The following is a 12,295-nucleotide window of genomic DNA, read 5'->3' as shown; positions in this document are numbered from 1 at the left end:
TACCTATGTGTACCCTAAAAAAAAATTTTTACAGGATTATAATGTGGTTCATATGCTTTATTACTTTCTAGCACTGATCGTCCTTAAGATTAGTTGCAGACAGGACAGTTAAGGACAGACGGACATGGTGAAACTATAAGGGTTGCTTATGTTTCCGTTTTCTTCACAAATCACTTTTGTCATTTTCCCTTGACCACTTCCAACCATACAAATTTTCAGATAACTAGCTATCTATAAAAACTGATTAACATTAAGGACAGTAAGTATCTTACTTTTCAACCGACTTCAAAAAAGGAGGAGGTTCTATGTTCCAATGTTATTATTTTATATATAGTATTATTTTTTATTTATTTTTATATATGTTCACCCATTACTCAGTCAATTCTTTTTTTATTCGAACGAGTATTCTTCTGAGGTGGTCCCATTGTCACGAAGTCAAGATCTGATGATGGGATCCTAGGGAAATCGAGGGCAAACCTCAAAATGTATAGGCACACCTATGGCGATTTTGGCATTTTTAGCATTAAGATAAGCATTTACATTCAGAAAGTATCATTTGGTAAACTGGACCTGATGAAGATGGCCAATGGAACTCGTCAAGGCTAAGTACTGCTCGCGCGTCTATAAACGATCATGATTAATAAACCTAGATTAACGACTAAGAAGAAGCTTTAAGTTAATGATTCTTTCGAACTGATCTGATGCTGAAGCCGGAAGGTAGGCAACAGAACTCTGTTATAAAAAAACGTAACTAAGCCGTGTTTGGACTTAATGGAATCGTTGTGAGATGTACTTCGGCTACAAATCACTAAAAAGTAAGAAATAAAGAATTATTATATATATAAAAACTCCAAAAATAAAAAAAAATAACAAAAAATGGAACCGACTACAAAACCCTTGAAAATATTTTTTTAGATAGGTACCTAAGCTTGAAGTCGGTGACTCAGCACGACCCAGCAGGAGTGATTGAAACTCATAGTATGTAGGTGAGGTAGACGACTATTGTTCCACTCCTGCTGGCTCGTGCTGAGGCACCGACTTTTACTTTTTTGTTAAAATTTTTTTGCCCAGAACAACTTGTAGCTATTCAAACGTACCCTACTTTGCTACAAATTCGAGTACCCTGAAATTTCATCAATCATGAAACTTTGGTCAAAATAAGCTGAAGTTAACGCGATCGTGAGAAACAAACAATGCCTCGCTCGTAAATTCCGCTTACGAGGACTTTGTTTACGAGGTGTTCTTTGTTGCCCCCAGCCGTTGTTTGTATTGGCCGTTGAGGTCCCGTTTATGGTAATAAAGAGCGATGATGTTGCCAACAGTTGAGGAAACAAATCAAATAATTCAGACGAACAAACTAAAAAAAAGGGTTACTCAAAAAAAGTAAGGTTAAAAGTGAGGACTGGGCACTAATAACCATTAGTGGCCAGTCTTTTATACCTAAACATAAACAGAATAGGTAGGTAGGCAACGCATGAAAATGGCTGTGTAATGCTTATACGAAAACGGTAAGTATAATGAAACATGGTGTAAAATAATAAGTACTTAATATACAAAAATAAATCATAATTGCGTTACTTTATACTTTACGATGTCAATATTTTCTTGAGTCCGTAGAATTAAGCAAAAATGTTGCTTGCATGTGAAACAATCGAATTCTCTACAAATTGTGTTTTTTTGGTTCTAATTGAAATATTTGCACTGACTACACGAGTTCCATTGAAAACAAGGTTTATTCAAGGAAGATGTACCTAGATGTCAACGTTCGCTTTATGATTATAGCTTATATGGTGCATAAACTTTTTATAGACAAGGCGACGTGATCTTTTCTTCTGTGTCGTGGACACTGGCTACAATATTCTCGTACTCATCGTAAATGTACCTCGTTCTAAAATTAGCTATTGAGCTCTAGTACTAAATACTCTAGTAGAATGATATTCTCATGTACCTTTGCAGCTGCATTAAAAACGCAAGCATAATTGTCTTGTGGTAAATAAACGTTTCCCTTATTAAGTAAAGTAAACTCAAGTAGGTACTGCAATTTGATTTTAGCATCTACACTAACGAACTGGCATTCGGCTTTACGAACTGAAAACTCTAAACATTAATCCGTTCTACCTTCAGGAGTCTAACTGTTAAGTTAAAATTTAATTCTTCTTCATTCTTGCCAAAATTTTGTCTAGTGAAAATTTATAAGTCTGAAAAGACACCTTTAATTACCTAATCGCTTGATTATCCTATAATAATTTATACTTAAAATCAATGAATACTCGATTTCTTACGGATTTATATGAAGTGTTTAAATCAAAAATTACCAACCCAATTAACCGCTGAAATTTTCCGACTTCATTTTAAAATTATCTGTTACAATTTCGAATCAGTGTTTTACAAAAGAAAAAAAGACAAAACGCGACACTTTGAAATAAGATTTAAAAGCAATTTAGTTACCCTGCATCGTAACTAAGATAGCACAAATCAAGTTCATAATCAATGCTTATTAAAATTTATAATAAAATCAGTCACTAATTAGAACACGAGGACGATGATGTTAAATTTAAAAAAATACTCAAGCAATTCTTAAAAAAAACAAAAAATTTTTTTTACTCACTTGAAGAATATATTAACGATTAATTATCCTAAACTATTACCTACCTGTTCTGAAATCAACTAATATAAAATCGGTAGAAATACCGATGCCATTCTGTACCGATGTACTTCGGTATTTATATGTGAATTGCATTTAATAAACAATAAAGAATCTGCCACAAATTAACTCTGCTTCCTACATAACCAAATTAACGACAGTCATTCTTGTTTCCAGATCACGATGTGGAAGCTACTCCTCATCGCACTCCTGCCTCTGGCAGTCGGCAAGCACCCGTGGTACCCATGCTCCGAGCTTCACGAGGACGTTCGCTATCCATGCCGATGTGCTGTGAAGGTCGACAGAAGTCTGCAACTGACTATCCATATGGATTGTGACCGTGTCGTCTTTCCTGGAGACTTCCCACCTCTGCCGTACGCTGCACCGATCGTGTCCTTTCAGCAGCGGCATGCCGGGCACCAAACTTTGCCCACTCAGGTGAGAAATTGGGATTTTTTAACGCAATCAATGACTTTGGGTAATTCATAGTTTTGTAGCCAAGTTTTCTAGACGAAGTAAACGAACAGAGGTCGATGAACATAGGCGCCGGTTGCATTACTTTCAGAAGGGTGCATTGCATCTCGCATCTGCCATATAGGTAGGTATGAAGGTGCTTTTATAGTTTCATTCTGTATCTTAGTTTTGTTCAATGTATTTTCTTTTACGCGGTGCAAGTGCACCCCCTTGCACCGCCATCCCGGCGCTTATGTCGATGAACTAAATATGAAACTAAATGACAAAAACATCATTGCTTAACAATGTATTATTAACGACTCCCGGTCATTATTATGCCGGTTGACTGGGTCATTACTTTTAAAGAACAGAAGTTTATGTACTCGTATTTTGATTGAATGAATATATAATTTTATTTGTTGTTTGATACATTTTTGATAGTTTATCTTTCCATGCTATCTGTCACTTATTCTGCTGTCGACTTTTTTAAATTAAACTGAATACACAACACTTCTTTCGTACCGGTAGCTCTGAACTAATATTCCAGCAGATTTCTATTCTAGCACGCAATTGTTCATGATCTGATAACCGCAACGGAATAGAATGCTTCGTGCCTGCATGTATAATCTAACAACAATAGCCAATTTTGTGACATTACTTTATGTGGTTTTAGACAATTTAGTTTGGCGATCGTTGTTATTTTGTTTAACCATTTTGATGGCTTTGTCGGTTTTATTTTAGTTATTTGATTGTGAGGTTGACTATATCTATAAAGTATGGATTCTATTTGGGAAGCGTTTTAATAACGTGGTAGATTGCCGGCATCGCCATGTGATAGTACCTACACTCATGTAGGTTAGGTATGAAACAACATTTTCGTTGACCGATGTTTGAGGTATCAAATACATGGGCAGGTGCCCCTACTATACAGAAAGATTTTTTTTGCCAGTTACTAACTAGGTATAACTGCTAAAAAACCCCGACTTTGTCACTTCAAAGTTCAATATCTCGAAAACGGCTGAACCGATTTTGATGAAACATGTCTAAGAACCATCGCTAGAAAACCAAATTTCAAATAAAAAAACCGCATTCAAATCGGTACACCCGTTTAAGAGCTACGGTGCCACAGACAGTCACACATAGCTGTCAAACTTATAACACCCCTCTTTTTGCGTCGGGGGTTAAAAATGCGTGAAAAGTTAACAGTTGGTAAGGAAAACTATCCTCGGATATTATTATTGATATTATTGGGACATGTTATAAGGAGATAAGATAGGTACGGCCAGCCAAATAATATATTATGTAGGTACCTATGGTCTGAATTTTTTTAAACAACTTCTTATTTTACGGATATGTCCTTAAAGACGAACTCACAAGTTAGTAGCCACGTTTTTTTCGATATTATTGGTTTATAATATGCAAACGATAGTCAAATTTTATAGTACTTTATACATAGTATAATGATAGTTAACAAGGGTAAGTTAAATAATCTAAATGTTGAATATTGTACTAATAAAATTAATCACTCCAAATACCGTCGAGACGTACGGTCATTTCATCTTTCAAGAGCATCGAAGTTAGAGATTCTATTAATCTAAAACTACTTGTCTCGATTGTCAAACTAACTTGCGCCTAGTTCTAAGGGAAATCTCCAAGATTTCGTACTTGGCATCATGTTGGGCGCCGGTGTCCCGAGAGTTCCAAACTTGTGATCTCGAATACATTATCTAGCAAGTGACACTCGGTTCGGAAGCTACGACAATACCGCAAGTGACGTGTGGGAGTTTTGTATCCATTGAGGCGTTAGCACCGCTTAACTACACAATGGGAGCGCACGTGTAAACGTTGCCTTTTCTTTGAGTGTTAAGAGTAGGTATTAGTGACACAGAATAGTACAATATTCATATGACTAAGTTTATCTACTACGGTAAAAAAATGATTTTAATAATAAGATACCTAACTTGTGTGCAATGATGTTTATTTGGGAGCGCCAAAGTTCGCATACTTTTCGCTAGCCATACCGTAATGTTCGTCTTAATTGTCGTTAATATTTTTTTTCTCACTAAAACCTTACATTTTTCTGAAATATTTAAATGGTCATCCTATAGAAAACTGTTTGTTTTATAACAATTCTGACAAGAGTTATGACAAACGATCATTCTGACTGACAAACATTATATTCCGACTTCCAATAAGTAGGTATGCGAGCCAATATGGACCCCGTTCATTTACTTAATTATTTTCCTGTGTGTAAAAAAGACGCCATGAAAAAGTAATAAACAGTTTTACGGCAAAATTATTTCACAGATTTGCTCGACTGGTGTATGTAGGTAATGTAAGTATGAATAATTTGAAAGTCGATCACTTGGTATACGTGCAACCGACGTTGTATTTATATTCCATGTTTTGATATATTGTTAAATAAAACAATAAATTTAATTAGGTAACAATTTTTGAGCGTCACGATTTGAATGGGTCCCGACTGTTGAACAAGTTAGCTACTTAACAAAGTTCTAGCCTACTAGACTTGTTTTCTTCTTTTTAGTATTTTTAAAGGCCTGCCGTGAAGCAGCAGTGCTTGCACTGTTGTGTTTCGGCGTGGAGTAAGACAGCCGGTGAAATTACCGGCACTTGAGGTATCCCATCTTAGGCCTCTAGGTTGGCAACGCATCTGCAATACCCCCTTGCAGATGTTTATGGGCGGTGGTGATCTCTTACCATCAGGAGACCACTTGCTCGTTTGCCATCCTGTCGAATAAAAAAGAAATTGTACCCCAAGGTTTGAATAAAAATCATTTTTTGAAAACTTACAATTTGGCGCCAAAAATCCGCCGTTTGGATTTTTTAAGAATTTCATGTACCCAGTGTCACTCGCGTCATTAAGACGAATCCAATGACGTATCATTTATCAAAATCGGTTCAGCCGTTGAGTAGTTACGAGAGGACATAGGAATAGACATACATAGATACGCGTCAAACACTCCCTCCTTCTTCGCAGTCGGGTAAAAAAATAGACGATTGCCCTTTCTACAAGCCACCCGTCAATGCTCGTCTTGACAAACTTTCCATGTCCACCCGAAAAACTTGAGCCCCGTCAGGATGAGACCTCACTCTACAAACAAATAAAGTAGTTAAAGTATTGAAGGATCCATTAAAAGTTTATTTTCTTCACAGTGAAAAACTCGGTGAAAATGAAATGACAGCCGTAGAATTTTATTATAAAAACATTCTGAATATATCAGAATGTTTTTATTTTTATTTTTGAGTGGTCAGCTGCTTAATTTGCAGCTTTGTTTTGATTTTATACAAAAGTACCGTTTGTTAAATAAAGACGGAAGTTCAAAATATTTTTTTTGTACAATTATGAAAACGAATATGTCTGTTACCCATTCAACGCCACTTACTTACAACAAAAAATTAAGCTCGCTTGGCTTCGAACAACATGAATTCATCTCTAGTTTGCTAGTACTCAAATTCAAATTCAAATATTTTATTCATATGACATTATTCACGGTAATTATTTTTTAATATATTCAATAGGATATAATACGACATATAAAACGTGCCACTGAATAAAGAATATTTGTGTGTTGAGATATTGAAATTTTAACCGAGTACCTATGACATACTTTCGTCAGGAGTTCGATTTCATAACGCCTTACATATTTATATTTTTTTTTCGTTATTTCCAGATATTTTCTTCCTACGGGCTTGCTTTGAAGGAGTTAGACTTTTCTCAAAACAGTCTTCGCCGCCTCCCAGATCGTCTTTTGGCGGGGGTACGAGGGAACCTAACCAAGTTAATTCTCGCAGACAACCTTCTTGGAGACAACCTCAACCCAATTTTTTCGACAGCAGAGCTTCACAATCTACCCGCTTTGGAGGAGCTGGATTTAAGCGGAAACAGTATAAGAGGATTGGAGGAGGGTTTGCTTATTGGATGCGATGTTATGAAGGTTAATTGCTCTATTTATTATTTATTACAAAATTGTACGTTGTTATTTTTTAACCATGTGAAAATAGCGTATATTTTTACATCTAATACAAAAAGTATTTATTTTGTAGCTTTTGATTTGGTCGTTCTAAAAATTTTGTACCTACCTACGTTTTATTCTCAATATGTATGTAATATGATCGAAATACATGCACTATTTTTAATCAAATTGGACCATGTATATAGGCTGCTTTAGGTAACGAAAAAGGAAGGCGATCTGTCTATCTTTGCTTTATATGCATATACAGAAAAGTAATATCGAACTTACTTAGTCGACGATTGAAATGCCGTTTCCAATTGAGAGATTAATCGTAAATTTCGATTTCCAGGTACTGCGATTGGATCGAAACAACATGAACTCTGTTCCTTCTTCGTCTCTTAATGGTCCGCGAGCGCTCAAAGTGCTCTCCCTGAGGGAAAACAGAATCGGTACGTACAAAATGCCTGATAGTTGTACAAATAACAACAGTGTTGGCATGACATTAATTTGAGATTTTAGAACCTTTCCTAAAGTCTAAACTAATCACAAATCTTATAGGGTACTTATAACGAAAAAAAAATGTAGAATAGTACCATCTTGAAATAAAGGTAACACAGCACGGCTGGTATGTGTACGTGCCTAATACCTATTAGAGTCGTTCACGATGACGCGTGCCGTGGTTCTTATTACAAAGTCATTAATGTCTAATTTTGACAAAATCACGCGTCTTCGTGGATGGCACTAGGTATCCTAACTTTGGTATAAGTTTACGTTCTTAGGGTTCCGGAGCCAAAATGGCAAAAACGGAACCCTTATAGTTTGGCCATGTCTGTCTGTCTGTCTGTCTGTCTGTCTGTCTGTCTGTCTGTCTGTCTGTCTGTCCGTCTGTCCATCCGTTCATCCGTGGCTTTGTACATACTATCAATGCTAGAAAGCTGTAATTTTGCACGAATATGTATGTAAACTATGCCGACAAAATGGTACAATAAAAATTCAAAAAAATTTTTTTTAGTGTACCTCCCATCAGACGTAAAGTGGGCGTGATTTTTTTTTCTCATCTGACCTTGTCCTGTGGGATATCGTTGGATAGGTCTTTAAAAATCATTAGGGGGTTGCTAAAACGATTTTTCGATTCAGTGATTTGTTTGAAAAATATTCAACTTTAAAGTGCAAATTATCATTAAAATCGAGTATCCCCCCCCTCTAAAATCTAAACTGGTGGGTGGAAAATTTTGAAAAAAATCAGAATGGTAGTAAGTATATCAATCTTTCAAGGAAATCTATAGCGGCTAAGTTTGCTTGAGAATTACTAGTAGTTTAAGAGTAAATAGCACCCTAAGGTATAAAATATACCTAAACTTGGAAGATTCCGTATAAAATACGAAATCCTTAGAAAAATATTACTTATTTTTTTCGTAATGGCTACGGAACCCTATTTAGGGCGTGTCCGTCACGCTCTTTTCCGGTTTTCTTCTTAAAGCACGGGTTATTTGCTAATAACCATTTTCAATCACAAATTTACTGGATATATGATAGATCGTAATTCACAATTAGATACTGAAAGAAACAGGATAAAATTATTAATAAGAATAATATTAAAATATTAGTAATAATTGTGTCGTAAATCCGCTTTCTAAGGATAAAGAATAGTACCAATTTAATTTATAACAACAAACTATAAATTATTTTGTGCCAAGGTGTATATTACAAAAACGTTTTTGCCATACAGCAGGGTATTTTACACATATAATATAACTAGCGACCCGCCCCGGCTTCGCACGGGCAAAATAAATAAAAAAACCGGCGAAGTGCGAGTCGGACTCCCGCACGAAGGGTTCCGTATCTATACAACATTAGACTTTAGCAAAAACCGGCAAAAAACCACGTTTTCTGTATGGCAGCCCCCCTTAAGTGTTTATTTTATTTTAATTTAATTATTTATTTTTAAAGTGAATGAATATACAAATAAATATTCTGTGAATATTTCAAGCAATTACCTGTTGCCGTTATTAATATCGAGCAAAGGCGGCAAAAAAAAAACGTTTGTTGTATGGGAGCCCCCAAATAATTTTAAATCATTATTTTATTCTGTTTTAGCATTTGTTGTCATAGCGGCAAAAGAAAATATCATCTGTGAAAATTTCAACTGTCTAGCTATAAACGGTTCATGAGATGCAGCTAGTGAGAGACAGACAGACAGATGGACAGTGGAGTCTTAGTAATAGTACTGTTTTTATTACCCTTTGGGAACAGAACTAAAAAATGGTCTTAATCAAGGGCACTTCACACACATTTTTCAGCTCCATTTCCCAAAACTACACAGGACCCGCGCGAAGCCGGGGCGCGTCAACGTAGAGTAAATGCTTTTTTGGTTAGATTGAATTTTTAATTTGCAATATCTTTTGAATGAAATGTCCGATTTGAATAATTCAAAAGTAATCTACAGATATGAAACCGTCTTAAATATAAAAATTTATTTGGATAAGGATTAATACAAAGGTATGGATAACATGGTCTGATTTTTAGTCGGCATTTCTGTTAACTTTTAAAATGTAAAAAATTATAGTGTGATAACTGAAATAGTTGGACATATTATGGTATCGCGATTTTTTTTTTAGATATTGATATATTCTTTAATATCGTAGAACATTTTTTTGTTCTATCATCAATAGTTTTTCACAGCGCATGCGATGAAAGATTTTTATGGCACTTTTTTTACACTGAGTTATATTATTGAAGTTTTAGTACGGAACCCTAATTTTTTCTGGTAATAATATAGCCTATGGAACTTTGGAATAATTTAGCATTCTAATAGAGAAAGAATTTTTAAAATCGGTCATTGTTTTTGAGTTAATTCGTAACAACATCCAAAAAAATCAAAATCTTCCTCTTTTTTAGATTTATAGGTATAGAGTATAGTATTAGTAATAGATATAAACATGTTTTATTTTTTTGTATTGTATTTTGTTGGTGTGTATGTATTTATTTCGTAACAATTTATAAAGCATTGTTCTCATTGTTCACTTTTGCAGCACTCATTCGCCAAGGCTCATTTTTGTCACAAAAGGCATTAGAAGAAAGATTTGCATGGTAACATGATCTCAGCAGTAGAAGGCGGCTTTCACGGGACTGGGCCACTTGCAGACCCTCGATCTGGGTAGAAACCGCCTTTCAAAATTCAATAGCGACGTTTTTTCAAGGGACGGAAATTTAGAGAAGTTAGATCTCTCCGAAAACTTCATAACAGATTTCCCCACCGTCGCTCTCAAGTCGTTTGCCGCGCTCAAGCATTTGAACCTTTCCAGCAATATGATCACGGTAAGTGCCTAAAAGTTAAAACGTAGGTAATTTAATTGTTCATCTACCAACTCGCTAGGGATTGGGCTGCTTCGCGGGAGCAAAATAACAATTAAAATGGCAAGTTATTTAATTAAGTACAACATTCATTGAAATTACGTAATTGGTTTTTGTTCAATCTTAATTAAGTTTTATTGAATAAAAATTATTAACAAGGTTTGTAAAGTTATTATCTGATAATATCTCTAATAAGGAAGAGGTATGCATATTTGATATTAAATGAAAATATACTTACTAAATAAGTATATCAAAACAAAGAAAGTATTATTATATACATTAATTGTTTTTATGGTTTTTCCATTCTGATTGTTTCATTAGGTTCCTAGAGCCTTAACTCAGTTTTATTTCGTCGGATAGATCAATTTCATGTCTGAGCTAATGAAAATAAGTCATTGCGAGATTTTCCTTCGAACGTATCTTCAATACCTCTATTTTCGTATATGTGTTATTTTCAGCCGTACATAAAACACGTAGACTATTACAGGTTATAATATAAAGGCAAAATTACCATAAAGTGCTTTATCAGTTATAGTCAAAATACCACAAACGGGACTTATCACGCTAAAGACCACGAGTAATATTTAACCTCGACGTTTCGACTACATTACAGTGGCCATGGTCATGAGTAGAGTGAATTGTGGTCAAATCTGCCTAGCAGGGCGAGTCCTTCGAACTACCCACTTGATCACAAAAAATACCGGCACTCGTATTCGAACCCGCACTTGTTCATTTTTTTTTGGGCACCCCATCACACACCTAAACTTCAGTCTACTCGTGACCATGGCCACTGTGATGTTTTGACTATGAGTGAAAATCATGAAAGTATAAAATGTTATCAGTTACTCGTATAGTTTGGGTTAGTCCTCACTTCGTAAAAAGCACTGGTTATGTAGCATGTGGTCTAAAAGCAGCTGGGTCTAGTAGCCATGGTCATAAGGCAACTGGTCTAAGTGGCAAGTGGTCTAAAAGCAACTGGTTTAAGTAAGCAGTGGTCATTAAGAAAGCTGGTCCAATTAGCAGTGGTCTATAAAGCAGCTAGTCTAAGTGTAAGTGGTCTATAAGGCAACTGGGTTCTAACTATCAAGTGGTCTATAAAGCAGCTTGGTCCTAAAGTTAGCAAGTAGTCTATAAAGCAGCTGGTCTAAGTGGATACTTGTTTAAATTCATTATTATTTTTTAATTAATCTTACTATATTTTCATTAGTAACTAAGTAAATTATTAATTTATATCATATTCATAATACATTATAATCTGTAAATTTATCTTTCCTCACAGTCGAATTAAAAGTAGAATGTTTTACACTCGGTAAAATTAAGTATACCCATTTTAGCGTCTTGAACTATTTGCGCCAGAAATCTCAGGTGGGAATGGTTCACCTTCCACCCTGGTTATCAAACTAAAAACGAAAAACTGCAGGATTTATTAGAAATCATATTTTCGAGTAGAAGCTATCCTATCAGACTATCACACATAAGTATGCATGCCAGCAAGCAATCTGAAAATTCAAACTTTATTACGTGTATTTTATTGTTTATTCCGCCTGCAGTTTGACTCCATTGATTTTTGATGTTGTAAGTTAATTTAATTTATACAGGAAACTTTACCGGGATAAAATATTCTATGTCCTATCCTAGAAGACACACACTGAAATTTGCAACCGACCTACCTGCGTGCAAAATTTTAGAAATTCCGTTCAGCTGTTTAGCGCTGATTGTAACGAACAACAAGTTTGCATTTATAATATAGTGTGAAGTCGTAATGAAACCTACTAAAAGATTTCGTACGTATGGTAGGTGAGTATAGGGAGACTATTTGTGTTTAGACCAGTTGCATTCTTAGACGAAAAGCGTTTTAGACGGTAGCGTT

General features: G+C 35.2%; 1 protein-coding gene across 1 annotated transcript in view; it reads left to right on the top strand.

Annotated features, from left to right (window-relative positions):
* LOC141434516 (uncharacterized) overlaps nt 1-10,919 on the top strand; it is a 115,495-nt gene extending 104,576 nt beyond the window's left edge. The window contains exons 3-8 of the mRNA XM_074096939.1: nt 2,822-3,082; nt 6,790-7,053; nt 7,421-7,520; nt 10,104-10,161; nt 10,272-10,389; nt 10,884-10,919. Of these exons, the coding sequence (XP_073953040.1) occupies nt 2,828-3,082; nt 6,790-7,053; nt 7,421-7,520; nt 10,104-10,161; nt 10,272-10,389; nt 10,884-10,919 (831 nt within the window). The 5' untranslated portion in view covers nt 2,822-2,827. The remainder of the gene's footprint in view (nt 1-2,821; nt 3,083-6,789; nt 7,054-7,420; nt 7,521-10,103; nt 10,162-10,271; nt 10,390-10,883) is intronic.
* Nucleotides 10,920-12,295: the final 1,376 nt, after the last annotated feature.

Source organism: Choristoneura fumiferana, chromosome 13 (genome assembly GCF_025370935.1).
Source record: "Choristoneura fumiferana chromosome 13, NRCan_CFum_1, whole genome shotgun sequence".
Classification (NCBI taxonomy): domain Eukaryota; kingdom Metazoa; phylum Arthropoda; class Insecta; order Lepidoptera; family Tortricidae; genus Choristoneura; species Choristoneura fumiferana.
Note: the sequence above shows the minus strand (reverse complement) of the source record. Positions and strands in the feature narration are given on the sequence as shown.